This window comes from Porcisia hertigi, chromosome 34, assembly GCF_017918235.1.
Source record: "Porcisia hertigi strain C119 chromosome 34, whole genome shotgun sequence".
Lineage (NCBI taxonomy): Eukaryota > Euglenozoa > Kinetoplastea > Trypanosomatida > Trypanosomatidae > Porcisia > Porcisia hertigi.
The window spans coordinates 95,526-123,110 of record NC_090593.1 but is presented as its reverse complement, the minus strand read 5'-3'; the positions used below and the strand labels follow the sequence as shown (position 1 = coordinate 123,110).

General features: G+C 56.3%; 7 protein-coding genes across 7 annotated transcripts; all 7 read right to left on the bottom strand.

Moving 5' to 3' along the window:
- Positions 1-493: 493 nt before the first annotated feature.
- Positions 494-2,869, bottom strand: JKF63_01624 (uncharacterized protein; the record flags this gene model as incomplete). Its single annotated transcript, XM_067897670.1, has 1 exon — positions 494-2,869. One exon carries the CDS (start codon positions 2,867-2,869, stop codon positions 494-496), a length of 2,376 nt encoding a protein of 791 aa, XP_067753827.1.
- A 722-nt stretch (positions 2,870-3,591) lies between these two features.
- JKF63_01623 (uncharacterized protein) lies at positions 3,592-3,936 on the bottom strand (the record flags this gene model as incomplete). Its single annotated transcript, XM_067897669.1, has 1 exon — positions 3,592-3,936. One exon carries the CDS (start codon positions 3,934-3,936, stop codon positions 3,592-3,594), a length of 345 nt encoding a protein of 114 aa, XP_067753826.1.
- A 1,555-nt stretch (positions 3,937-5,491) lies between these two features.
- Positions 5,492-6,739, bottom strand: JKF63_01622 (uncharacterized protein; the record flags this gene model as incomplete). Its single annotated transcript, XM_067897668.1, has 1 exon — positions 5,492-6,739. The coding sequence occupies one exon, from the start codon at positions 6,737-6,739 to the stop codon at positions 5,492-5,494; it is 1,248 nt and encodes a 415-aa protein (XP_067753825.1).
- A 1,252-nt stretch (positions 6,740-7,991) lies between these two features.
- On the bottom strand, positions 7,992-12,137 carry JKF63_01621 (uncharacterized protein; the record flags this gene model as incomplete). Its single annotated transcript, XM_067897667.1, has 1 exon — positions 7,992-12,137. The coding sequence occupies one exon, from the start codon at positions 12,135-12,137 to the stop codon at positions 7,992-7,994; it is 4,146 nt and encodes a 1,381-aa protein (XP_067753824.1).
- Positions 12,138-13,374: 1,237 nt separating this feature from the next.
- Positions 13,375-15,534, bottom strand: JKF63_01620 (uncharacterized protein; the record flags this gene model as incomplete). The annotated part of the gene is made up of 1 exon (XM_067897666.1): positions 13,375-15,534. One exon carries the CDS (start codon positions 15,532-15,534, stop codon positions 13,375-13,377), a length of 2,160 nt encoding a protein of 719 aa, XP_067753823.1.
- A 1,950-nt stretch (positions 15,535-17,484) lies between these two features.
- JKF63_01619 (uncharacterized protein) lies at positions 17,485-18,117 on the bottom strand (the record flags this gene model as incomplete). The annotated part of the gene is made up of 1 exon (XM_067897665.1): positions 17,485-18,117. One exon carries the CDS (start codon positions 18,115-18,117, stop codon positions 17,485-17,487), a length of 633 nt encoding a protein of 210 aa, XP_067753822.1.
- Positions 18,118-20,521: 2,404 nt separating this feature from the next.
- JKF63_01618 (uncharacterized protein) lies at positions 20,522-26,942 on the bottom strand (the record flags this gene model as incomplete). The annotated part of the gene is made up of 2 exons (XM_067897664.1): positions 20,522-21,466; positions 25,857-26,942. 2 exons carry the CDS (start codon positions 26,940-26,942, stop codon positions 20,522-20,524), a joined length of 2,031 nt encoding a protein of 676 aa, XP_067753821.1.
- Positions 26,943-27,585: the final 643 nt, after the last annotated feature.

Below are 27,585 nucleotides of genomic sequence, written 5' to 3'. Positions count from 1 at the left end.
AGGGGGAGGGACGGGGAGGTGGACGAAAACAAGGCAGCAACACCAAGTGGCGCAGAAGGTGCACCGTGAAGCGCACTGCGTCGTACACATCCATTACGCAAATGCAAAGGCAAGAGCTTTCTCTCAGACCTAACGAAAAGAGAACTGTGTGTGTGTGTGTATGTGTGTATGTGTGTGAGTGGGGTTTAGTTGACGTATTGAGGCCCAAATTGAGTGAGACACACACACACACACACACACACACTGGCATTACCCCAACGTACAGGCGGTCGCGCACTTCTGCACAAAAAGCAACATGTGAAGCTTTGTGAATACACGTACACACACACACACACACGCAAAAAAAAAACGCTAATGCCTCGTCAAGCGCTGAACCTTCAATGCGAAGACTGACACTCCGTAACCCATGGGGCTGGGAGGAAATGGGGGGAGGGGGGGGAGGCTGTCTGCTGTTCCTGATCTCTCTACTTTCCTCCCGTAACCCTTGCACACCTCATAAGAGGTCTTTCCACGTGGGGACACGCGGCGTCCCGTCGATTGGGGAGTACGTCGGCACATAAAACCATGATGGTGAGTGCCACAACCCGCGGCTGAAGATAAAGAAGTACATGACTTCGTACAGGGCGAGCTCGTGGAAGAGACCGTTCAGAAGGCCGCGCAAGTCCCGCCAGGCAAGGTTGTTCCACAGGTGATTATCGCAGTGCACCAGAGGAGCGACCACACCCAATCTCCGCTTCGTAGCAGCCTCCGCCAAGTCGGCGGGTGATGACTGCGAATAGCACCTCAGTCCTGTCTGTGGCGCATCATAGCAGACCTCCGGCCACATTGCCCGCCAGGTGGTCATCACCACGTGAAACGAGGAGTAGCCGAGGTATTTCGCATTCGCCTTCGGCAGCGCCGGCGCGCGTGTCGCGGCAGACGAAGCCTCAGTGCGTGGCACCTCCGTCATGTCACCTGTCTGCGGAGCCTGCTCTCTCTGATTAGCCAGTGCTTGTCGCACGTTGTGCGCCACGACGGGGACTTGAGCATACACGGCACCGTAACTCTTCGAAGACGGAAGACCAGCCACGTCGCCAAGCGCAAAGATGTCTGCGTAGCGGCGGTGTTGCAGCGTCTCGTGGTCCACGTCCATAAACGATGCCTCGTCGGCGAAGAACTCCTCCAGCTCTGCCTTAGTTTTGCCAAGGAGGGGGGATTTAAGCCGCTGTTGCAACGCGGCCTCGTCTACACCACGCCGCAGCGCGGGCTTCACACACTCCTCCACGTAACCAATGCGATGGAGCCCACTTCGGCGCACAAAGGAAGGTGCACAGAGTGGGAGGTCCAGCACTAGCAGATGGTACGGCACGCGTATCTCAGCATTATTCCTGTAGTCGTAAAGCGTCGCTACGTTTGCTACGGGATCTACAGCGGCCAGGTAGCTGTGAAAGAGAAGATGGAAGTGCTCTGACACACCGCCGCTGTGCTGCTGACACGCCAGTTGCCGTTCTCGCCAGAATTTCTCGATAACCTCGTTCACCGCTCGTGGTGCCGGTCCTATTGGCTGGGTGTCAGCTGTCACTGCAATGTAGTGGCACAGGCCAAATTTGTTATAGTAGTGAAGGAACTTCCAAATGGTGTTGATGCTTGACACAAAGGTACTGTCGTGCTGGCGACTACTGTAGTGCATGCACCACTGCGCAAGCGTATACAGCGCTGAGGCAGCTCTCGCCACGCCAGAAACACACCGCAGCTGCTCAGCCACTTCATCTGGTATGAGCGGGGCGTCCACCGCTTCAGGGGAAGCGGCCGCGGCGCGCGACGTGCCAAACCACCGAGAGAGCCAGGCTTGCATAGAGGATGGGGCTTCTAGAATGGAGAAGGGATTTGAAGGAGCCGCTGTCGGCGGTGGCGAACGCGGCACGGAAGTGGCGGTTACGCCCAGTTCAAGGTCAGGCACACGGCTGCCTGATACCGTGTTCGGCCCTGTCATCAGCGCGCGCGCAGCCTCTATCTGCCGCACAAACGAAGCGGGCGGCACCTTCACATGCAAGACATTGCCGGAGAAGAGGTTAGCCAAGTTATCTCGCGTTGTACCAGGGTTGACCGCAATACGGCAAGTGTCCAGCTGCGCTGGCTGCAACTGGCCCGCCAGGTTTCCGAGAGAGCGGTCCGCACCGGCAGCCACAATCAGTGCATCGTATTCAAAGGCCGTTGTACCATCGGATAAGTTCGTGCTGCCATCTTCGTTGACGGAGATAGTCGACGCCTGTGGATGACGATTAAACCAGCAGCGACGCAGGAGATCCACTCCCCAAATTGAGCGAGTGGCGCTTGCACCATCTTCGCTGGGGATGGTTGCAGCGGCGAGCATAGCTTTGGTGCTGCGCACGTACACCTTTTTTGCATCGGGGTCCACACGGAGCACTTCGGTGGCAACGAGGTTGGCGTCCCGGGTCACGTTCCACGTTGCAGGGGAGCGGACAACGTCCATACCTGTTGACGTGGCGATGTCGTAGCTGCGGTGGCCGACATGTGCCAGAGGGACATGGCCGAGAAAGACTTGATGTCTATCCTTCTCGACCACCGTGATCTTGAGGTCTGGTGCGGAGTTTGCAATGAGTGCCGCCACTGCGGTCCCACCTGCGCCGCCTCCCACGATGACAACACGCTGCCCTTGTCGCTTCCGCAACAACTCCCTTCCCGAGAAGCGACGACGCTGTTGCACCTTGCGGAGCGCCAAGATAGCCGACACGATCACAGTGAGTATCGCACCGACGCCGGCTGTACGCAGGAAGTGTTGGGAGCTCTGCACCTGCAGTGGGTGCGCGTTTGGGTCTTTCTTGGGCGCCCTCGGCAGATACATCGGCCGTAGTCGCGATCGCTGCATCCTGCATGCACCTCACCCAGAGTAAATATGCTCTGGGATGATCAAGGAAAAAGTGTGTGTGTATGTGTGTGTTTGTCTGTCTGTTTTGCAAATTCGACGAGCAACACGTAGCCCCCTCCAGCGCGGTGCGCACCCCCTTATTTTTTCTTCTTTGTACTTCCGATTACGAAACGATGGAGAGGTGAAGGGGAGTAGAAAAGAGGCGGGAGGTGAGCGCATTTTTTTTTTGTGTGTGTCCAACAATGACGGCGACGGGGATCCGCCAGTGTCGGGAAGGGAAAGGGAAGACCAAGCGGCAGCGGCGAAGGATGGGGTAGCTGTCCCTTCATCACTCTCATTCTAACACATCCACATAAACACCCACGCATTTTAAAGAACCTCTTTCTGGCTAAAATATTGATTACATGAATGGATTTGCTAAGCACTGGTGCTGAGAAAAGAGGGGTGCCAATAGGAAGAAAGCGTGCGCTTGAAGGAAGGGGGGGGGGAGTCGAGCCATATCACGAGTATGCAGATGCGGTGGTGCTCGTCAGGACTGTCTGCTTTGTGGTGTAGAGAAGAGCAGGTGCCTCCCAGTGTTGACCAGGAGGAGGTTTCATTATTACATCTACGCTGCTAAAGCAAAAATATATATATCGTGGCAAAAAAAAAAGCAGCCGCAACCGCAAACGCCCGACTCACCCCCCCCCCCGGGGAGGGAAGGAAAAGAGAATGTGACATTGTCACTGGTGCTGAAGGTCCAGAAACTCTTCGCTGGCGAAGTATTGAATAAGAAAGTCCAACGGGTTCTTTGGCTGGGCCAGCAATACCCTCGACAACCCCTCTTGCACAGCTTTGTGGATCTCTGGGTGAGCGCGCAGATACTTCGCCTGCGCTATCTGCTCCGACCGTAGGTTACTTTTGAGTGCCATACACTCTTTTTCGTTGAAGACGGCAACAGCTGCCTCCTCCAGCGTCGGCTCCGCCATCAAAGCAGTGGTCATGGCGTCCGCCATTATTTGCACGTTGAAATACGAGTCGCTATTTATACCCATGTGCTCGCTGCGTGGTTGCGGGGGTGAGATCATCCATCATGTGTGTGTGTATGAGGTGGGAGAATGGAGGGCGGGGGGGAGGGAGGGGGGGAGATGCCATATGGAGATGGAGAGATTAGCCACAATTCCTGATAGACCCCCAGGGCAGAACCCGTGGTGCACACCTTTCCTACCGCGCATGTTTTCACTTTTTTTTTGAGGGGGGCTTTGATGTAGCCTTGGCCTCAGGCACCCCCAAGAAAGGCAGTCGCCCCTTCCTTGGTTTAGCACAGCCCTGACAACATCTGACTCGTTCCCTGCGAGGCGGACACACAAGACTTCCACGGTTCGCAACATAAAGAGCAGGAAAGCAGAAGCGAGCGCGGGAGCTCACCCACCCACCCCCCACACATACACACGGTTTTGTTTACCGTTTGCGTGTTTCCCTTTAGCCTTACACATTTTCTATATATGTGTGTGTGTGATCGAGTCTATAGTGAGAGGTAACGGATGCGGGGGGATATCTAAGGGGGAGTCAATACAAAAAAAGAACTTACACAGACTGAGCGATGGGGGGGGGGGGGGAGGGGGCAAGGACATTCTTTGTGCCCTTCGTACCCCCTTGCCCCCCCCCCCTCTCTGACTCGCCATTGCGTCCGCTACCCTGCCTCTACGATGAAGTGGAGCGCTCGAGCCTCCCCCCTTAGTCTCTGCCCTCACCCCGCACTTCTCCTCTTCCGCTAGCGGGAGCTCCTCCCCGAGTAGAGGAAAAAGGTGGCGGCAGCACCAGCATACAGTGAGGAGGTGCGGTTGGAGAGGCTACGAGGCAAAAGGAGGAGAGGTACGGGGGTTAGGTAGGGGGAGGGGGGCCGCGCCAAAGGCGGCTAGTATTCCCAAGGTCACCTGCAACACACAAAAAAAAGGGTGAGGGGGCAACGTCTCAGTGTACTCTAATGCAAAGTAATCAGCGCGCGGGCTTCATGCACACAGACACACACGCACTGAGGAAGAAGGGGGGAGATGACACCAGCAGCAGCGGCAGCAAGCCGTTCAGAAAACCTCACAAGTGTTCGTGTGCTGTGCTGAAGTGGTGGATGGGGAGAAGGGGTGGTAGAGAATTGGCGCATACCTCGCACTAATACGGTACGCCAGGAAGGGAGGGGCGGTGCAAAGGGGGGGGAAGAGTGAAGCGAAAAATGAGGGAGGTTGCAGAACCTCCGTTTTGAAATTTGTGTGGTGGTGGTGGTGGTCAGGAGGGGGGGAGGGGGGATCAACGTGAGCACACATGCCCCCACACTGCAAAGTTGCCAAAGGTGAGGATTGTGCGCTTGTTCCCCGATGCTCTGGTCGTCCACCTTAAAACAAGACCGAGCCAGACACACAAAAAAAAAAAACGAGGGAAACTCGGCCTCAACCAGCAACGGCCGCTAGAGATTAGAAATAATCGAGTGAGCACTGCTCACCCAGACCATCACATAGCGAAAAGGCCGCGATGCCTCGCGTTATATCTGCAGCACAGCCAGGAAACAGCATCGAAATTAGCCCGAGAAAAAGTGTGGCGACAGGCGCCACCGGCTGCAACGCCTATCAAGTCGCGCGCACACGCTCTTTACCAGAGAGAAGTAGCCCGATAAGACTGAGGATAGAGCGCGCGGCCGGTGCGCCGCTCTTGGGTGTCGCGTTCCTGTGCCTTCCAGCGCGCCTCGGTGCGGTAACGTAGTGACGGCGGGCGAGCCTGCGGTGCTGGTTCGGGGCCAAAAATGAAGTGCGGCCGCTCCTGTGAAGCGCTGGCGCCGCTGCGCGCGCGCGCCCGTTTCAGAGCCAGTGAATCCAAGTCTTCCGAACAGCTTCGGCGACGGTTCTCATCCGTGTGAAGCAGTTTGGGCTTTGTGTAGATGTTGCTCCGCACACCAACCTCAGGCGGCGACGGGTAGGCTTCACCCGAGACCGTAACAGAGTCATACGGGGCTGGCCCGTCATGCAGGTGACGATCGTATGGCTTCACAGGATTCTCTGGGGGAGGGGAGCTGCGTTCACGGCCTGGAAACAGGCGGACGTGCGAAGCACAAGACAGTTGCGTGTCGGCCCGTGGCTGGCACGCTTCGCCGAGAGCGTACGGAACAGAGCGCTCGATGGCGGGAGTTGGAGAGCCCAGGTCAGGCGTGCCGTGGTACTTGGTCGAGGCCTCAATTTGTGCGACCCGTGCATCGCTGCCGTGGGCATACCCCTCTACAGCAACGCGGCGTGATATTTTCTTCTCTGTTTCCACAATACTATAGTTGCCGTGGTGCTGCTGCAGGGCGCGCGTCACCTCTCCCTCATACTCTGGATGTTCCTGTTTGATGTGACGCAAACGAGCCTCGGAAAGCTGGAAGGAAGTGGTGTGCGCGTCCGCCCGGAATCCGGTCCTCTGCCTACGCTGCGGTGACGGACGGTCCCGCTCCGACAAAGGTGTGTAGTAGTAGGACTTGAGGCACAGGTTGCACTCCGCCCCTGGCGGCTGAACCACCGTCGCCTGACCCGTGGCGTAGTAGACGTCTTCGCGTGTCTGCTGCTCTGAGGAGACGACGTGCGCCCGACCCAGCCGCCCCTCTGCCCGCTTCGCGTCATCGGTAAGGCTCGTGAAGTTGGGGTCAAGGTGCCGCCGGGCCTGCACGCGAGGCCGTACACTAGACAAGCCCGCGGGCATGCTAGACGGCCGCTGAGACATGAGTCGCGGTTTGACGTCCGCGAGGCCGCTGTGATGCTCACTCGGCATGATCCCCGTGCTGCCAGCCGTGAGACCGTCTCGAACACGCGGCTGCAAGGTCATCTTGCGCGACGTGAGCGGTCGACTGTCAGCGGTGCCAAAGCGCATTCCCCTAACGACGACGACCTCCGATGGTTTCTGAAGTAATCCTCAAATGTTCTGCCGTCACACGTATAAGTGTGTCCGTCTGTGTGTGTGTGTGTGCGTGTGTGTGTGTGTGTGTGTGTGTGCGTGTGTACTATAAACCCACCACCGATCTTTTCCTTGCACGAGAGAGAGTGTGTCAAATTGTGGGAGAATTTCAAAAGGTGTCGATGACTGCGTCGCCAATAGGCGAGATGTCCTCAGCCTTCTCCTCTTCCACTTCCTCTTCCTCCTGCGTCCCCCTTCCTCTCTCCCCCCTCTCCAACACACACACACACACACACACACGTTACCACGCCCGAGGAGTGAAGGTTCCGTTGGAGGGATGAGAATGAGCGAGTGCAAGGGGAGGGGGCGCAAGCACACAAACGCGCAAATAGAAATGGAAAGAAAGGAGAGGGGGGGAGAACGAGTCGCCAGCGCCGTATACGAGCAGCTTGACGCACCCCACATGAGAACGAACAAAGGCGATCGAGACGGGCATATATGACAGGGCCCCGATGAAACACACGAGCCCATTGTGAGATTATTGCGTGTCGACTACCCCTTCTCCTTTTCTTTGTGTGTTACTCCTTTTACGTTGATGGCTGATCTTTTGTTGTTTCACGCACACGAAAATCTATAAATGACAGCGGTGCACTACAAGCACATCTTTTCTTGTGAGGCATTGTGACCACAGGGAAGCGGGATCGCGATCATTTGTGGCTCTGCCTGGATGAGCGGGGACACCGTCCCCCCTTACCCCAGGCAAGAGGTCGACACACACACCACAGAGGGAAGGTGCAGACAAAGAAGATGAGTGAGGCACCCAGAGCACGTGCGTGTGTGTAACCCTTGATGCAACCTAGAGACGCCAGTGGAAGCCTACCGGAGGGCGAACAAACAGCGACTATTTTTTTTACGTGTATAATAGCAGTACTGTACACACCAAAAACTGCCGTGGCCAACTTGCCGTACATTTTCGAGAGAGCAAAGGGTGCGCCCATCTGCGCACTTGCTGCAATTGAGGGGGGGGGGAGGGGAGGGCATCCCCCTGCCCCTCGCGGGAGGAGGACTATAGCGCGTGAGCATGGAATCCCTATATCCCCCCCCCCCTCCACTTCCGTCGCAGGTGTGCAAAACAAGCGTGGGTATGGGGAGCGAGAAGTGAGTAGCGAAGAGGGCCCGAGAAATTCGGAGACACATCGCCGTCACGGATGCATACGTGCGACTACTGTTACTCGGTGACGGATAGAAGACTATGCAGCTGCTCTCGCAGAGGCGCGCGGTCTCCCTCTACTTCTGCAAGGCGTGCCTCCAGTGAAGCGTTTACTTTCCGTAACGCATCCATCTCCGCCTTCTCCGACGCGCGCAGCCTTTCCTGCATATTGTGGTTGTGCTGGCTAGACAGGAGCTGCGCCTGAAGGGAGGCCACTTGCTCTGAGAGCGCGCGCTGTTCGAAAGCCCCGGCCACCGCACCGTCCACGTGGCGCTGTCGCTGCACCCGCTCAAACTCTTGTATCGACGATGTTGCCGTTGACAGCTCCACCTCTCGCAACCTCAGAGTCTCCTCTGTGCTGCTGAGGCGCCCCTCGAGTTGCGCGACGACAGTCTTCAGCTGTCGCAGAGTTTGTTCAGACTCCTCCTTTTCGCGGCTCAGTTGAGTGACCTGCTGCTGCAGTTGCACCTCGGTAGCTGATGAAGTCTCTCGCAACGCCTGCAGTTGTGCGCAGAGCTGCTGCAGAGCATCTGCTGACTCTTGCACCGCCCTCTGAGTGGAGTGATAACCCGCTTTCTCCGCAGCTCCCACTTGCGCACGCAGATCTGCGCACATGGCCTCTGCCTCCTCCTTCTCCGCCTCACGATGCCGCTGTGCCTCTTGCCACTTGGACACCCATTCGGCTCTCTCCGCTTGCGCCTCGGCCTGGCGCACATCGAGACGATGCGCCATCTCTCTCAGACGGGTGTCGCGCTCCATAACACAATGACGCAGAGACTCCACGCAGTTCTCATGGGCATCTGCCCGCTTCACAGCCTCGGCATACTTTGCCGTCATCTCCTCGAGTGCGGTTTGTAGCGCGTCACGCTGCTCCTCAGCGGCACGGACCGCTGCTGCCAACTGTGTGACCTGAGCCTCCTGCGCCACCTCCTTACTAGCTTGCTGGACCGCTTTCGCGACTTGGGCGCCATGGTCAATCAGGTGATCCCGAGTCATCTCCAAGGCCCCCGCCCACGTCCGTAAAGCTGAGAAGAAGTCGGCACAGCGCTTTTCCCAAGATGCGTTTGCCTGGTCTTCGGTCGGCAAAGGGGTCGCTTCGACGAGGGCGGCCTCCTCATTCACTGCGTCGGCCACGGCGCACGCGGCCAATATTTTTTTTCTCACACAGCTCCAATGACACCGATCCGCATCGTGCAGGAGGCGCACAAGGTCGTATACAGCACCCAACACCACAGCTGATGCACGCTGATTAGCGTCGATAATCCTTGACACGGTACTCCCACTTTTTCTATCGTCGAAACCCGAGCCCACTTCCTCTACCTTCATCCCTTGAATATGCGCATGCTCCTCGGGGGAACTGCGCGAGCGGAGCTCCTGGTCACCTTGTCTGAGCAGGTGCAATAGCATGTCCCACCTCTTGTCCACGTCGGCTGTCACACCAGCAGCAGCAGCAGCAGCAGCAGCAGCATCGACTGGCGTCAAGCACTCCAGTACCGTGCGCTGCACCCGTTGCCGGGACTGCTCAGCTGCGCACAGGGCCGCCTCAGACTCAGCCAAGTGACTTTGAGCCTTTATGAGACGCACCGTTGCAGAAACGTCGCAATCACCGGAAGATCGGACATCAGGGATGGCGCTGGGGCTCACCTGCCGCCCCGCTGAAGAGCGGAGCCGTTCACGTTGTGCTGCGCTACGCTCTTCTGCTGTGCGGGCCAGCTCCTCCTCCAGCGCTTGAATGCGGCCTTTACGACTGGCTGCGGTGACAAGAGAGTCTGAGAGGGATGCCTGCAGCTCCTGCCGCTGCGCGTACAGCTGCGTCGCGCGGCTCTCGCTCTCTGTAAGCAGCACACGCAGCTCATGCATCTGCCGATGGAGATCTCCGATATGGGCCTCCTTCATGGCTATGAGCTTTCCCTGCTCTTCAAGATTACTTTGCGCGAGCTGCTGGCACCACTGCTCTCGCCGACTTTCGACTCGGCCTGCCTGCGCAGCGCTTTTCACCTCTGCGATAAGTGCTTCCTGAGTCTCCGTGCTCTTGCGCAGCGTCTCCTCCTTCTGGGACAGCTCCCGTTGACACCGCTCCAGTTGCTGAGCAAGATCACGATGCTGTGCGCGCGCGTGCTCCAGATGTTGCTGAACCTCAGCCAAGTGAGCGGCTGACGTCTGCTGTTGAAGCCTAAGCTGATCGGTGGCAACACTTGCCCGGTGCTCTGCCGCCTTGGTGCCACGCTGTGCCTCCCACACGAGCTCTTGTGAGACGCGATGTGCATCCTTCAGCACATCTATGGCCTCCTCTGCATCCCTGAGGCGGGACTGAAAGGTGGCGCGCTCAGCCCTCAGTTCCTCGGCCTCGTGCTCCAGAAACACGCAGCGGTCTCGCACCCGTGACATGGAGTCCTCATGGGCAGCGTTGCTCTCCGACTGTTGGGCTGTTATTGTGGTGAGAGCGGCCTCGATATCTACCGCCTGCAGCTGAAGTGTCCGCAGCGCATTGGCGAGCTTGCCCTTCTCCCGCTGCAGCTGCACTATGAGCTGCTCTTTTTCCTGTGCGACCGCGTTGAACCCCTGCAACTTGTCATTCAGTGTGTCATGTCTCTCTCGAGCTGCATTTAGCTCTCGATGAAGCTGTTCCGTCAAACTCTTCTCCACTCGCAGCGCATCGAGCAGGTCTACTTTCTCTTCCTGGAGAGCGGCTTTCTGCATCTCCAGTTCAGCGGCATTCCTCTGCACGGCCGCACTGTGTGCCTGGCACGTCTCGAGCTGCTCCTTGGCCTGCCGAAGCTCTTGCTGCAAGCAGCCCACCACCTCTGTGCGCAGAATGTGAGATTGAGCATCCATCGTTTGTAGCTGCTGCTGCAGTGACAGCCGTGCCGCGTGTTCCTCATCCACATCATCCTGTCCCTGGCGAACCACCTCCTGCAGTTTCTGCCGCAATCGTGCGTTCTCCTCGCGTAGCCGCCTCTGGGCCGCGGCTAAGCCGGACGCGTCTACCGCGTTGTCCACGGACCCCCCTCGGGCATCGGCGAGGGGATCTACAAGTATGCTTCCACATATTGCTGCACCTCGGTGGGAGTCGCCTGCAAGCACAGGGGAGCAGTGGCTGTCATCTTGCCCGATGGCGGTGCTGTCCGCTGCCGAATGGAGCTTGATCCCCGCCTCTCGTTGCTGCAGTCGCTCTTGGAGACCACGATTCGCTTCGGCAAGGATGTGTATCTGTTGCTGCAGACTCGCCTGCTCGGCGGCAGCGGCACACATCACCTCCTCTCGCAGTGCTTGAGAGCTGCGGGAGGCCTTTTGCTGCTCCGCCAGCTCTGTCTGGGCCCGCACCAGCGCACGCTGCAGCCGCTCTAGTTCGACCATGGACTCGGCAAGGGCGGTTTCGCGATCCACGTCGGATTGTTGGCGAACCTCGGCGAGCTGCCTTGCAAATACTACTCTCTGTCGCTCCATCTCTTCCTTTTGCTTTGTGGCGTGATGCACTTCGCAATCCGCAATGACGTCGTGAGCAGTGCGCAGCTGCTGCTCTGTCTCAGACAACTGCGTTGCTGTGCGCTCCAGAGAAAGCCCCAACTCTCTCCTCTGCGCCTGTGCGGCGGCTGTGTCCCGAAGCGCCTTTTTAACTTCGGCGCGATAGCGCTCACATGCTGCCTCATGCGATCTCTGCATACTTCGTTTCTCCTCCCACCATGTGTTAGGGCTGAGGGAGGCATCGCCAGTCGCACGTGCGCGTTCTGGCAGTAACACAGGCGCCGAAGCCGATACAGCAAGCGCTTCGTCACGCTCGTGCGCCAGTGCCTCACAGCGCTGCTTTAAGACCTCCATCTGACCAAGCAGCTCCTCGCCGACGCTGATGCAGCGCAAGAGCTCCGTTTCTTTGGCCTTGTACCTATCCTTGAGATGTCGCACCACCTTCTCATAGATCTGCAGTGCCTCACAGACGGTGGGGTAGTCGCGCTGGAGCTCAGCCAGGAGATCGCTCGAGAGCGCTCGGCTGGCGCTCGCTGTCATCTTCGCAATGACCGTGGTGCTGTCTCGAGAGACATCGACGGCTGCCCCAGCACAGCCCTCGAGAGCGGGGCCATCGAGAAGAGCAGCCCGTTGCAGTTCTTGGTGGTTACCGAGGATAGTGTCACCCGGGCGCGTCACACCTGCAGCCGCCGCCGCCATTTGATGAGGCGTCGTGCCAGGCGGCTTCCCGGGCTCGATGGAGCACTGCTCAGACGGACCAGGAAAAACCGCACCCGTGGCGACGCCGCTGTCTGGCCGTATACACCTCCCCCTTCGCTTCATCGAAAGTAGACCGCAGCGTACGCAGCAAGAAGGGAGACGAGAAGGGCAAAGAGGGAAGAGAGAGAGAGAGAGTTGAGCAATGGCTCAGAGGGTGGAGCAAGATAACACACTTCTCCCCCTCCACCCTCCCTTCCCAGCCACACACACACACACGCGTATCAGGTGAGTGACGACACTAGAGGAGGAGGGAGGATGGGAAAGCGAGAATGGAAACGGGGCGATGGCAGCTAAAGGGGAGACTCAAATGTTTAGTGCGGCCCACTCAACTACATGGGCTGCAGAAAAAAATCCCGGTAAGGTTTGAGTGGACGACTGCAACGCGGCACCGTCACATATGCGAACACGCATCCCCTTCGGCTCACCTGTCGCTTATCCAGCATTTCTTCTTTCCAGTTTGATAGTACCACTCGATCGCGACGCCACAGGCTTTCACCTCTTGGTCTTCCTTTGGCACCAATGCGCTCCGACTTTCGACATCAGTTTGCGCTCGCCGATGGCAGGCACGTCAGAAATATAAAATGAACGCCGACACACAACCCGAAAGCGATAGGTGAGGTGATGTGGGTCGGGGAGGGGGAGGGGGAGGGGGGCGGAATGAAAACAACGGCAACACACAAAAAACAAAAACAGCGACGATATGCAGCACTTCGTCCAGCCGTCCCAGAAGCGAGACGTGCGAATTCCAAAATACGGCGGCACCTGAGCAAACATTCGGGAGGGGGAGGGGGGGCGGGCGGACTCTCTTCAGCATTGGTGGACCAACGCACAACAATGAACACATTAGGATAGATGCTTACTACACACACGAACGCCCTTTTTTCCGTGCATGCCCGTCTACATCCTGTGTCAGCCAACCAACTAACCAGCCACCTGCACATCTGGGACTGAAGCAATACAGTGTTGGTGCCCTTCCCCGCCCCCCCCAACTATCCTGACATCAAGGACAGCCATACACACCGCCTCCGGCGGCGCACATCTGTGATTTTCTTTTAGTGTACATCTAAGCACGCGCTGTGTTCGCCGGGGGCGAAGTTTACCTTGGTGGTGGTGGTGTGTGTGTGGGGGTGGGGGGGCGAAGGACGAGGAGAGGGGACACGAGGGGCTGGCCACCGGATCAGTTGCTGTTCAGCACGAGCATGTCGGCTCCACCTGCGCGTCCCATCACCTGCTGAATATCCTCATCGATGCCGCGTTCGCAGGCCCCCCCACTAGCGGGAGGCGCCTCAGCTTGCATGCCCTTTAGTTTTGCCTGGAGAATCGTGCGGAGTGCGCTGAACCACTCCACCTGCCGCACGCTGGTGTCGTGGGTTTCCTCCAGGTCTCGTCGTTTACCCTGCAAGTCTTTCGTCCGCGCTTCTAGTGTGCGTATAACATCGGCGAGGTAGTCACCGTACGTTTTGTGCTGGGGATCCAGTGAAGCAGCGGGGTCAGTTCGGAACGCCTGCTCTTCCTCTGCCCGCCGCGTCTGTGCGGCGAGAAGCATACCCTGGGTGCGAACACGATGATAGAGCGACTCATTCATCGACGTCTCCTCCTTCAGGCGCGTGACGTTCTCGTCGATCTTCTGGATGTCCTCGGTCAAAAGGCTTTCCTGGAACTCGTACTGAGACTTCTTGTTTAACCACTCTTGATCTACCTCCGCCGCCGTCTGCCGGACAGCGCGCAGCTCGTTGATGAGCGGCGCCAGGCGAGTGCGACCCTCACGAACAGCGAGTGTGAACTCCTGCACAACTCGGGAGAGCTCCTCAAGTGTTTTCCCCTTCACTTCCTGTATAGCATCCTTCTCGTGCGCGAGCTTGGAAAGGGCTTCTACCGTACGACTGTACCCCTGCATGCCTAGCTTGCTCTCCAGATCGCCAATTGCGGCGTCCAGGGCGTTGTACTGCTCCCTCAGCGTTGCCTCCGTGAAGGTCAGCGTGCCCCACTCCGTGCGCAGCTCCGCGAGGCGTGTGCGCATGCCCTCCGTCGCTGCCTTCTTTGCGCGTACCTGGTTAGAAAAATCTCGAAAGTCATCGCTGCGTAGCATGTTTGTGGCAGACTGCAGCTGTGTGATGCGCAGCTGGCGTTCTCTAATGTCGTTAAGAACCTTGTTATTGTCCGCCTGCAGCGAGCTGAGCTCATTCAGGACTTCCTGCTTGCGCGCCTTGACGCGCTGCACCTGATCGCGAAAGCGGAGGATGGAGGCTCCATCGGCGCCAGGCTGCTGTCGCTCTGCGATTTTGGCGTGCAAGACCTTCAACTCGTCGTCCAGCTTTCGATCGTTCGCGATGAGCGAGGCCATGTCCAGCGGCTCTGAGACGAGTCTCTGCAGTTCGGCGTTTTCATTTTTGACAGACTCTAGCTCCTGGGGCAGCTGATCCTGCAACTTCATGCGGTTTGTGTCCATCTCATCCTTCATGCGCCGGATCATCATCTCGACACGGCCATCCCCTGCATCGCGGCAAAGGTTCTGCAGACGTGTGCTGATCTCCGTGCGACGGGCCTCGGAGGAGACTTTAGCTTGTTGCTGCTCCACTTCTCGCTCGGCCAGCTTGGCGCTCTCCTCGCGGGCCATACGAAGGGACTTGCTAGCTACCAGTAACATGTCCTTCTCAGGCACAGCCGCCAACTTTTTGCGCGCAACCTCAATGTACCCCTGAAGGCCGTCCCGTTCGTCCTCCAAGGCACCGACCTTGCGGCGTGCCTCCACGGGATCTGCAATGGCGGTGCGAAGCTTGTCGACCCTTTGATGTGTCTGAATGAAGGCGCCACGCAGGGCCTGATACTGCATGAAGAGGGTGCGCACATCCTCATCCTGGGCACGGATGTCATCCGGGATGTCCAGTGGCTGCAGAAAACGAGCGAGATAGACGCGCTTTTCGTTCAGTTCCATATGTGTGAGGACCCAATACATAGTAGGATAAAGCACGAGCGGCTCGCCGTCGGCGAAGCTCTGCGGAAAACTCCCCTGGAGGAAGGGTGGCACGCGATAGCCGAGAATTTTCAAGAGGAAGTCCAGCATTCGCGGCATGGCCTCATTTGGTGGGGTTTCCTGCAGGTCCATTTTCATGCGGGGCTGCAACTTTGCAAATATATCGTTCACCACCTGTAGTAGCTCAATACGACCGAGGGCGTCGAACTCGACAAGGGAGTAGTGCCGGTCCAGAGCCTTGTTCACGAGCTCCACGATCTGCTGCAGGAGATCATCAGCTGATAACTTCGACACATCCTCCGGTAGCATCCGAGTGGCAGGACCGGAGTCGCCTCCCTGCGTCGGGAGAGACGTGACGGACATGTTGGTAACGACAAGTATACAAACACACACACTCCCAAAAAATTATTCTGAATCAAGACTACAACGAGCTTGGTGTAGGGAACCAGTGCCGCTCTAATAATAGTGTTGGGGAGAAGGCAAAATTTGCACCGCCCACAGACTTGCAGAGGAGAGAACACAGACACACTCTCTGGCTTGAGTTCCGCGACGTACACGACCACGGTGCCAATCGGCTCTTTGATGCATAGCAAGCGGTTGAAGAAGACAGGCGGTGTCGGCGTGTGTGTGTGTGGGGGGGCAAAGTTGATTTTGCCCAGAGCGAATAACAAAATAAGGGGAAGGGGAGTCCACAGGAAGGTAAGGATGAACGTCATGCAAAAGAAAAAAGGCAGAGGAGTGCATACGGGGGCCCCAGATGTGATTATGCATCATCGCTGCAGCCGCATACCCCCGCGAGTGAATCTCTACAGAACGGGTGAGCTCGGGGGAGGAAAGAATGGCCAGGGGGGGGGGGGGGGCAGCGCTATATTAAGGAAGGGAGTGACCGACTGCAGTGGAACCGACATTCTGTGGTTCAACTAGATCGCATCTGAGGAGAGTGAGCACCACAAACTCAAACCTGAGAGGGAGACGCCCGTGTATGTGCGTTCGACCTCCTTCCTCTAGTAAAGAGGTTTCAAGACAAGCGCAAAGCCCTGCCGAGAACACTTCCCCTTCAAACATGGGGGTGTCCCACGCACCTACGAGCGCTTTGAGAACAAAGCCGGAGACCCCCCTCCTCCCCCGCCCTTCTAGCGGGGAGGGGAGAACACCGCACAACGGGTAGTGGAAAACAGAAGTGACATTTTGGAGGAGGACGGTGGAGGCATGTGTTTTTGCGTACTGAGCAAACCCACACCTTGGCCCTCCCCCCCCCCTTTACCTCCATCGTGATCTCTCTGCGCCACTCGTCAAACTCGGTCTCTCCTGTCTACCCAAATCCTTTGCAGATGTCCACAGGACATGAACCTGCACGCACACACACAGGGACACGGTAGGCGGAGGAGGAAGAGCGGCGGAATGGCGCCATCACAACATCTTTGCTCATTGGCCTACCTTTCCATTGATGCTTTTTTTTGTGTGTGTGTGTATCGATGAGTTTGCAGGGCGACGGTCCACCAGCAGGACCTTCAGAAGGCCATGATTGGATTCAGGCTAAAACTTCGCATCGTATGTGCTGAGCAATATGAGCTCCTCTATTTCTCTCTCTCCCGCGCGCCGCAGTGGGTGGAGATACCACTGGGGGGTGCCTACCTCGGCGGAAAACTAGTTGTGCGAGCGGAAAAAAAAAGAAAGGAGGCAAGCGATAAAAGCCAAAGACATGAGGACCAAAACGGGAAAAACAAGAGCGACAGGTGAGCGTCGAAGCATGTCGCCACACATCACAAAGGCGGAAGGGAGCAAGCAGGATGTCAGCTGCATCTACATTTATGTGCGCGAGTGCGACCTTGACTCCTGTAGTCGTCACCTTAGGGAGGGGGGGGGGATCACATTCTGGTCTGTGCCCCTGGAAGAGGCTGCGCACAGTCGACACCCTTTCTGATGCTGCTTTTTTACTTGGGAAGTCATGTACAAGTCTTGTGTGCCACTCGGCATGCTCTTCTCCCCCCCCCCTCATGATGTCATCTGCTTGTGGGCATGTATTGTGGTAAAGATCAAGTTCAAAAAAAAAGGGAAGACAGAGACCAGTTTTCTCCCTCTGTATTTTGCTCACACCGTGGAACGGGGTATATTTCACAGTGCACATTGCATCGCCATCGCCATTGCCACCCCATCCCACACACCTTCACTGTACATATCATGTGTAAGTGAGTGAGTGAGTGTGTGTGTGTGTGTGAGTTGAGAGAGAGAGTTGTAGCGATTTTGAAAACAAGAAAAATGGATTGGGCGTAGCGTCGCCACAGGTCGATCGAAAAGTCCGCCTATTCCCGTTCATATGTCATCCTCCTCGAGAGGCGGCATGTCGCCGTCGTCGTCTCCGGCTGCCGTGGAAGCACCGCAAGTGGCATTCTGTCCCTTTGCCGAGCCAAAGCTGGGAATGGAGCCCGCTGGAAGACCTGTCGAGTCCTCCGCGTCCTTCTGACCCTGCACCTGCCTGAGCTGGCTGAGCATTTCCGAGTACTGCCCGTCAATCTCATCTCCACCGCCGAGGCCAAAGTCCCCCAAGTCGTCTGCAGCGCATTCGTCTTCGTTCTCGTCTTTCCACTTTGACCAGTCGATGGTGATATTGGGGCATTTGACTTTCTCCTTCGTCAGCCGCGGCCACTCCACCTCGTCATCCTCGGCGTCCTCGAGTGACTTTGTGAATTTTTTTCGCAGCTTCAGTTCGATCTGACGAGGCCGCACCACGTGCTGGCTTTCCTCGCAGGATATCACACCGTAAAAGCGAACTGTGCACGCGTACTGTTTGCCCTCGGGCGCGCTGCATGAAAAATGAAGCTCCCTTCCCTCATCCTTGATCTCCACCTTCACAGACGTGGTGTCCTGAAGCGGGATCGTGACGAGGATGTATTCAGGGCGCTGTGCCCACGTGATGGGGGGTACCAACGGGCCACTGGTGGACATCCTCTTCAGGTGAGACGTCGAGCGTCAATGCCAGAGATAAGCTGCAACAGAAATAAGCAGCTGCTTTTTTGTTTCTTTTGGGGGGATAGAGAGGAGGGGGGAGAAAACGTTGGGTGCCGAGGGGGGGGGACTATGCGTGCTGTATAAATAGCGTATCGTGAGGATGGGATCGATGTTGAGGTCAGAATATGGTGTGGTGTATATGTGTGTGTGTGTGTGTGTGTGTGGGTGTGTGCGTGATCCTTGCGAAAGGTGTATGAGACACAGCAAACCGGGACGGGGGAGAGAGAGAGAAGAGGTTGAGCAAGTCAAAAGAAACGAAACAACCCGAGGGGGCGCGCCTGGAGTGATAAACAGGGGACGAGAAACTAAAAAATCAAGTGACGGGATAAAAACGAGTTGTCACTGTTCGCTTCCTGTGCAAAAGCCCGTGGGTTCGTCAGTGAAAATAGTCTCGACCGTATTAAGCGCTGCTTTACCTTTCTCTTGCCCATCTGTATCAGCGCTGAGGGGCACGGTGATGTAACCTGTCAGCGATGAAGAACGAGTTGAGTGTTGGAAGTGTGTGTGCGAACCGAGGGCGAAGGAAGACAGGAGATCCCTTTTATAAAGTGAGCCCCTTCAAAACCTTTTTTTTAGGGCTGCCAAAGTGTGTTCGCCACTACTGCAAAGGAAACGATGCCGACAAGAGAACGAAAAAAAAAAAAGACCACTATACTACACAGCATGTCCTGCAATGAGAGAGCATGTGACAAATCCATCGCAGGAGAGAGAGAGAGTGTCCGAGGAGGAGGAGGACGAGGCATTGCTGAACGCAATCGAGTGGGGCCTTTTACAAATAGCGTTGGTATACACATACATATATATATATCACCTCACCCAGAGTTTCGGCGAAGCGGGCAATCGTCCAACACAAACGGAAGACATTTCGGGGTTGCGCTGCTGTGCACATGTTCTCTCTCTGTATGGAACCCCCCCCTTCCCCCTCCCTCACCAGAACCACTACCGCACACACATGTTGCTTTATCACGGAGACCTACCCAAGTATCTCCGCGTCACTGTACGCTCTCTTCACTGGTGAGTGGGTTGGTGGGAGGGGGGGGATTATAGAATAACACGAAGCGTGGAGGTGGACGCAGCCCCTGCAAATCATGTAACACGTTGGTGGAGAAGCACGAAACCGAAATGCGCAACGAGACACGCTCAGCGGGAACGAGAGGAAGCGCTCCAGCCGGAAGATATTTATGCACATATATGTGTGTATATATACATCTACAGAAAAGGGGAAAGAAAGGGAGGGGGAGACGTCTACGAAGCACTAATATGCACCACCTTCCCTACTACCACCACCACTCCCCCACCCCCGCATCCACATTGCCAACCGCAACGAGGGGGTAAAAAGTTCAGGCAGGATGCAGCATCCGAAGATATCAAATAAAAAGAGTGCCGACCTCTCCCTCCTTCTGTGTATGTATATATATAAGGGCTCTTCCCCCCCTCCCCTCCCCTCCACCACCACCAAGTATTTTGTAGTTCCCATGAAACTCAGCTATGCCGCTCACCCCGCCCCCACCTCACCCCCCCCCTCCGGTAACACTCACTGCTACAGACCTCACACACCCCATCACCAATCAAACCGCTCGCCGTAACGTTGACACGCACGCGAGTAAGCGCCAGCCAATGGAAGGGTGAACAAATGCGCTCAGCTCCACATCGAAACGTTTTGTGTACGCCTCGGCGGCACAGCGTGACTACGACCACCATAAAAATGAAAGCAACGGATTGTGTTGCCGCGAGACAGATGGCAGTAAAGCGTGTGCGTGTGCGCGTAGAGAGTGTGTGTATGGGGGGGGGGGGGGCGAGAGGAAGGAAGGGGGGGTTGAAGAGAAGCAGAAATACACAATTCACGGGCAGATGCGCATACAAATTATACACAAACAAGAAAAACGGAAAAAGGTACATTGAAGGCAAGCCACTAACAACGATAATAACAACGCATTCCCAGCCGCCAACACACAGCTGCCACCGCCAGCATCAATGGGAGTAATAAATCTAAAATACATATGAAAGCATATACAAGTGCATGTGTATATATATAGTGCATATATGTCTGTGTGTATATATATATATGCGCATGCGTGTGTGTGTGAGAGTGTGTGTGTGTGTGTGTGCACACACTCCCCTGCAGAGGAACAGTGTAGAGGAAATAAAGTTGAGAGGGGAGAGGGTGCACGAAAACAAAACGGTCGGCACGGGAGTGTGTGTAGCAGCGCATGACTGTGCCCGTGTCCGTCATATACAATAGATGGCTGCCTCGCCCAGGAAGCTGACTCTCTGACCACCACTACTTGAACAGTGGGGCTCCGAGCAACAACATTCTCTTGCCCTCGACTCTTCGTCGCAGCTAAAGGCGAAGTTGGCGACGGCGGAGGCGGGGGAGGGGGGAGCCCCATCGCGTCTGAACTCTCTCAGCCACGAACTTTGTAGTGAAGGCATCGACATCCCCCTCCACAAAAAGTGCTGTCTCGAGTGGATTCACGCGGAGCTCGTGAAGAACGGCACCTGTCTCTGGGTTTCGGCCTAGCACTGTGTGCCCCAGCGGTTGAATGCGCGCATCAGGAGGAAACTCCACTTTTACCGAGGCGACTACGTCAGGGGTGTCGTTGTAAAAAGCCCAGCGGCGTTGCGCTTTGTCCACGAGGCGGAAGAGAAGTCCATTACCGTGCTCCTTGAAGCACCTGTAGACCTCATCAAAGCGTGGCATCACGGTGAGGTCCGGTCCACTATGGACATATGCGGGTGTTGGTTCGGGCATCGGGGGCGGTGTCACAGCCGGACCCATTGCTCCAGCAGGGCGCTGCACGGCATTGGGCCCTGCTGGGGTAGCCGGAGAGAGCGCTGGAACTGTGACAGGAGTGGCTGCAAAGGTCAACTCGTACTGCGCGGGCGCCCCAACGAGGAAGGGCACCGTAGCGAGGGGAAGTACTTCAACAGCCGCGATGACGCCACCTTCGCTCTCGGCGTTGGCGGTGACCTGCACTCCTGGGGCAAACTGTACGTCGCTTTTGTCCGGGCAGCGCATCTTTGCGGTCATCACGTAATCTACTGTGTCGTTGTAGAAGGCCCAGATCGTGTTCACGTCATCCACGATGCGGAACAGCAACCCGTTGCTGTGCTCTTTGAAACATTTGAACACGTGCGTCTGGTGTGGAATGACGGCGGGGTCAGGGCTCCCGTTCAGGTATCGCACTGGATTCTCCGACGCAGGCGCGGCTGGTGCGCTAACCGGCTCGGCAGCGAACTTTAGCGTGTACGACGCCGGGTCTCCCTTAATGAACGGTTCTGTGGACCCGGGAGGGATAAGGAGGGTGTAAAGAATGCTTTCAGGCGCAGCGTCAGCGTTCGGCACACCAGCAACTGTGGATCCCAGCGGAGACACCTCTTCGCGATGCGCAAACGTCACGCTCACTTTCATCATGAAGTCCCGCGTGTCGTTGTAAAAGAACCAGCGGTGCGTGCGCTCGTCCACCAGGCGGAACAGCAGTCCGTTGCCGTTGTTCTTGAAGCAGCGATAAATCTTGTCGTATTCTACCGTCGGCTGGCGGTATTCGAAGACGACATCTTTTTCTGGCGCGGTCTCGGTTCGAAATTGAAAGTTGAATCCCCTGTGCTCTCCCTCGATAAACGACTCCGTGAACCCGGGCTCGATATCGAGCGTCACCTCGATGGAGCACGTTTCGTCCGTCACGCCACCAGGGCCCGGAATGACGCGCAACACAGACCGCTGCAGCGGTCGGATGTTGCTGCCTGGCAGAAATACAGCTCGCACATGGACAATTGTGTCCTTGGTGTCGTTGTAAAAAAACCACTGCTTCTTCTCAACGTTCACCAAGCGAAAGAGAATGTCGTGGCCTTCAAAGCATCGGTAGCACTCCTGATACGCACAGAGAGGCTCGCCATTGGTGAAGCGTATCGCCTCCGGTGCCACGAGCTCTGTCATTGTTTGGCCGATAGTCGAATAAAGCGAAACGCCGCTGGAAAAGGTGTCCTCCCTCAGTCAAAAAAGCGCGAACGACAAGACACGCCAGAGCGACTCAAGTGGTGTGCTTCGTCTTTACCCCCTCTCTCTCTCTCTGGGCTGTTTTATAAAAAAGGCTTCAAACACGTTAGTGTGTACGCTGTGCTCCAGCAGACGCTCGTGTTGTATGTTGTCTGTACCTGCGCGAGATCGGCAACTGACTGAGTGTAATGTGGTTGAGAGGTTCCCGTTTTGTTAGCTTGGCCTTCCAAGCCCTCTCAGGTGCCTATCAGCACCTCAGAGATGAGGAAAGAGGAAAGGGAAGGGGGGGTTGAGCTCCCTTGTTCACTTGGACCAGAGGCGCGCGTAGTGTGCAGAGTACGAGTATCTGTGAGTGACTCGGCTCTTTGGCTTCGCTTGCGGCTTTATCTGTAAGGAAGCAAAGCTATGGCCTCTAATCAGCAGACAAGTACACACACGCACACGCAAATGCACAGCCAGGGCAGCCGAGAAGAGATTTTTTTTTCTGTGCTCAAGTGACTTTGCAGGAGCGCGTGGGCTTTAGCCCCCTCTATGCGTGTCGCTAAGGGATACCACCAAAAGGAGGGAAAGGGAGGATTCTGGGGGGGGGGGGATGGGAGTTGAGAGTTGCGGAGCTTCAGCACTCGAATAGATGTCTGCCTCTGCGCGTGGACCCTTCGCCGATAAAAAAAAATAACTCGCCTTTTCTTTTTTTATATATATACAAATATATATATATATATGTGTGTGTGTGTTGTCCTCCTTCCTTAGTCTACCTCAAAGAAGACAACTTGATAGAGGGGAAGGGGAAGGGGCAGGAGAAGGGGGGAGGGAGGGTGGGTGGGTGGGTGGGTGGCGCTCGGTGTGAGATTCCTGTGCGAAAACGCCAAACGCGGTGACGAGGGAAGGGAAGGGGAGGGGGGGGAAAGAGAGATGGAAGATGGAAAAACCGAGAGCAGGGGTGTGCATGTTTGCAATAGGGCGCCACAGTACACAAAAAAAAGGGGCGGGAAGGAGGGGGCAAGTTTCCAAGGCAGCCAAGCCGGGAAGTGAATGGCAGTTGAAGACGCGCCATAGACCCAAAAACATGTACGCTCGGAGACCCAGCACTTTCTTCGTATGCACAGCTATGCTTCAAAAGCTGAATCCTCATCTTTCTCCTCCCCCCCGCTCAATCAAACAGTCACTGGGTTGGCGTCTCCATGTTTTTTATCATCTCGTTCCTCTCCTCGTTCTGTGCATCTACACGCAAAGGGCGAGAGATCAAATAGCCAAATTCGTGCATTCCCTACGTTTTTGTGGGGGGAGGGGGGGGTGACGCATTTTTTGCTGTTGTTCGGTTTGTCTACCAGACACTGCCCTGGGTATGGCACCCGCTGAACCATGAGCCCAGAAAAGGTATGGCATAAGATGTGCGAAAGGGCGGAGGAAGGGGAGATGGTCAACGGTCAGAGCACACACCCTTCCCCCCCCCTTCCGCACATCTTACACGTTCCCGCACATACGCATCCCAACGTTGTAGCAAGAGCAAGATCACACGAGAAGTCGAACGGAATGAACGAAATCGGTGCGAATAGACAAAGAGACGGCAACAGCAGTGTGTGTGTGTGTGTGTGTGTGTGTGTACTCACAATGTGGCAGGGGGGAATCGAGGAGGGGGATAGTGACATGGGGTTTCTCCCCGCCCTACCACATGCATAAAACGTAGACGTACGCTTTATGCACATCGAAAAGAGCACCAACACCGAAGACAGGTGCGAGAGAGAGAGAGGGAAAAACCAGCCAAGTGGGATCCCAATGGGAAAAAGACACACACACACACACACACACAGAGAGAGAGAGACCGACACTTAAGAAGGCAGAGGGAGGAAGGGCTGCCCAAGAACGGAGGGCAGAGGTGTGAGTGATCGAATGGAGACCTGAGGGAGCCACATGATGGAGGATACACGCAGAAAAAAAAAACAGGGAAGGGGGCCACAGCAAGTGAACCAAATGGAAAACTCGAAAAAAGCTGGAGACCCTGAGAAATGGGGAAGAGTAAAGAAATACACGAAAAAAAAACGAACAGAAAGAGCGCAACACACTCTGGGTGGTGAAGGGAGAAGGTCGGACACACACACACACACACACGTACACGTACACGCGTGAGCGAGGGAGAAACGTAGGCACTTGAGCCTCTTCCTCTAATGTGGAAGTGTGTGGGAGAAGGCGGGGGGGGGGGGTGGATGGATGGGGGAGGGGGAAGGGGGAAGGGGGGATAGAGGAGTTGAATAACAGTCGAAAAAACGCTGCAACGCTGGTGTGGTGTGGTGTGATGGAGGGGGGGGGAGGGAGAAGAGAAGAGAAGCAAAACTCATATTCGAAGAGACAGTAGTGCGCACTGGGAAGATAAGGTTCAGAATTGCGTGAGTGAGTGCGTTTGGGCGTGTGCAAGTATGTCGTGTTCACCTGGGGGAGATATTTGGCGCCGGCTTGCCCACATTCAACCGGATAGAGACGAGCATACGCAGACGGGGTATTACATTACGACTTCGATAAGAGGAGGCAACACTAAAAATGAGTAACAATGAGAAGGTACGGGAGCTACCGGGCAAGTGATGGTAGTAATAGAGGTAGAGCCTCTGGATGACATCGCTTGGTATGTCGCCCGTCGGTCTTTTTCACCTCACCCGTACGGCTTTGTCGTCGGTGTGGAAGTTCAACAGGCCGTCCACATCGGTAAGCGACGACTTCGCACACTGACACACTGGTGCAAAACAAAAAAAAACATATGGAGACACACACAGAGACCACTAGGCGGTCTAGCCATCACAACCCTACCACATCCGGCGTTGCCTCCACACTGAACGTGTCCATGGCTACGCATGTGTGCGGGTTGGTGGACCGTAACGGGGAGGGAGGGAGGGGAGGGGGGGGGGGCTTGCTGTGCATGCCGTCTGCCCTTTGAGTTCCTGGACTACCGCCCCCGCCTGTGACTTCAGGGTCTTTGCAATGGCGACTATGTGGCGAATGCACCGGGGGGGGGGGGTCTGCAGGCGGTGGTGTGAGTCGTCAAGGACAAAGCAAGAGCAAAAAAAAAGTCCTCAAAGGTAAAACTAAGGGAAAGAAAAGGGGGGCTGAATAGGAAAAAAAAAACATATCAGTAAAGCACCGACATGCGTGTGTGCGTGTGCGTGTGTGTGTGTCATCAACGCTGTTGTGAAACGTCGGGAGCGGCGGAAAAAAAAAGTGTATGTTTGCCTGGAGAAGGCCGTAGAGGTCAGATATGCGCGAGAAACAGCGAAACGGACAGACAGGTCGTATTTTACTCGAGCTTCTTGAAGCGATGAGCACGCTTTCCCTACGCAGGTGTCGATGCGGAAGACCTACGCCTGCCCGTGAACTGTGATTTGAACCCCCACACATTGCCCTGCACGAACGACACCGTTGTCAATGGCGGAATAGAGACAACGTACTGTACTTCATCGTCGATCTTTTGCATCTCGGTATCACCGATGGCATCGACCTTACCCTCAGCGTCGAAGGTAAAGCGTGCAGTGAAGAGCATGTCGGTCGTGTCGTTATAGAAGCCCCAGCGATAGCCAGTGGAGTCAACCAAGCGGAAGAGGCGGGCATCTGGTTTGTCTTTGAAGCAATGATAAACGACGTCGTAGTTCATCACCTTGCGGTCTGGCCCACCATTGACGAACTCCGGGCTTTCCTCCGGGGCAGTCCTGTGGAGGCTGTCAGCGACCACCGACACCTCGTACTTTGTAGGGTGGCCTTCGATGAACAAGCGCGTCTCGCAGGGAGGAATCTCCAGTGTGACCACCGTCGCATCCCTTTCCCTCGTGTCAGGCGACATCTGCGCATCCGGTCCAGGCATCACCGCCGCACCGGCGAAGAAGCGCACTGTGGGTCTCATCACATACTCCGTGGTATCGTTGTAGAACGCCCAGCGTCCGGCCCTCTCGTCCACGAGGCGAAACAACAGCCCGTTGCCATTCCCCTTGAAGCACTTGAACACTTTGCAGTGGCTGACGTCGATGATGCTGCTGTCTGGCTTGCCGTTGATGTACTGAACATCCATTGCGTCTAGGCAGCTCTCGTCGATTGGGTCGGCGTTGAAGGCTTGGTGGTACGAAGAAGGGCACCCCACAATAAACACCTCCGTATTGCCCGGATCCACGGTGATTTGGTAGGCCACCTCGTTGACACCATCCTGCACTGGCACCATCTCCGTGTTACCGAGCGGCTTCACCTCATCCGCGCTCGGGAAGGCGACTGTCGCCGTCATGCGAAAATCGTGAGTGTCGTTGTAGTAGTACCACTTTCCCTCCTGTTCGTCCACGAGGCGGAAGAAGAGACCATTTCCCTCGTTCTTGAAGCACTTGTACACCTTGTCGTAGCGCGGCAAGATGCGGTGGCGGTTCATAAATTTGACGTCGCTCACAGGAATTTGCTCCGTGTGAAATTCCAACTCGAATCCGTTCACATCACCCTTGATGAACGGCTCGGTCGCCAAGGGATACACCTCCAGTGTCACAACCACTTCGCACAGGTCGGGTTGATTCCCCATGCCGACCGGCACTCTGGTCGCGCGGGCACGGTTGAGCTTCTCGATGTTGCAGTCTGGGCTAAAGCGAGCCTTGACCTGAATGATGGTGTCCGACGTGTCGTTGTAGAAGGCCCACTTTTTCTGCACCGAGTCAACCAGCCGAAAGAGTAGACCATTTCCTTCCCTCTTGAAGCAGCGGTATACGTGGTCGTAATCGAAGGTGGGCTGGCCGTTTTCGAAGTGCGGCATCGCGGGGGGGACAATCTCCTCCGTCATGGCTGCAAGGTGTGCGTCAAGGGGCAGAGTGTGTGTGTGTGTGTGTGTGTGTGTGGGGGGGTAAGAGAGGAGAGTGACTTAGTATGTAGGCGTGTACATAACACAACAAGAGAGGAGGAGGAGGAGGAGGAGGCGGCGGCGGTTGCTTGTGCGTAGCAGTGCAGCGAGAAAATGAGCTTTGATTTGTGAGTGTGAGAGCAGTGGTGCGAGGGGGTGATTAAGAATGGGGAGGGAGAGGGAGGAAGGGGCATGTATTCATAGACAACTAAAATACACCACAGACATATGAAAAGATGCGCGAATGACGAAGTCGCATATTTCAGCGTGGAGGGGGGCATCAACGGGACCTCGACCTGTTCTGTGGCGGGGTGGGAGGAGGGGGATTCGGGGAGCCCTCCCCCGCTACTTTGAGTGTGCTGGGGTGACGTATATGTTGAGGTAACACACACAGGAGCACTAGACCGAGCGGTTGCAGCAGTGGCGGCGGAGAGGACCGAGGGGTGGTGAGCTTTCTCGTGCCCGCCTTCTCTCCCCTCTCTCCCCCCCCCCCTCGCCCCTAACCAGCATTCGCACCACTGCCGTAGCAGACTTGCCAACACGAGCCACACAAATGCGA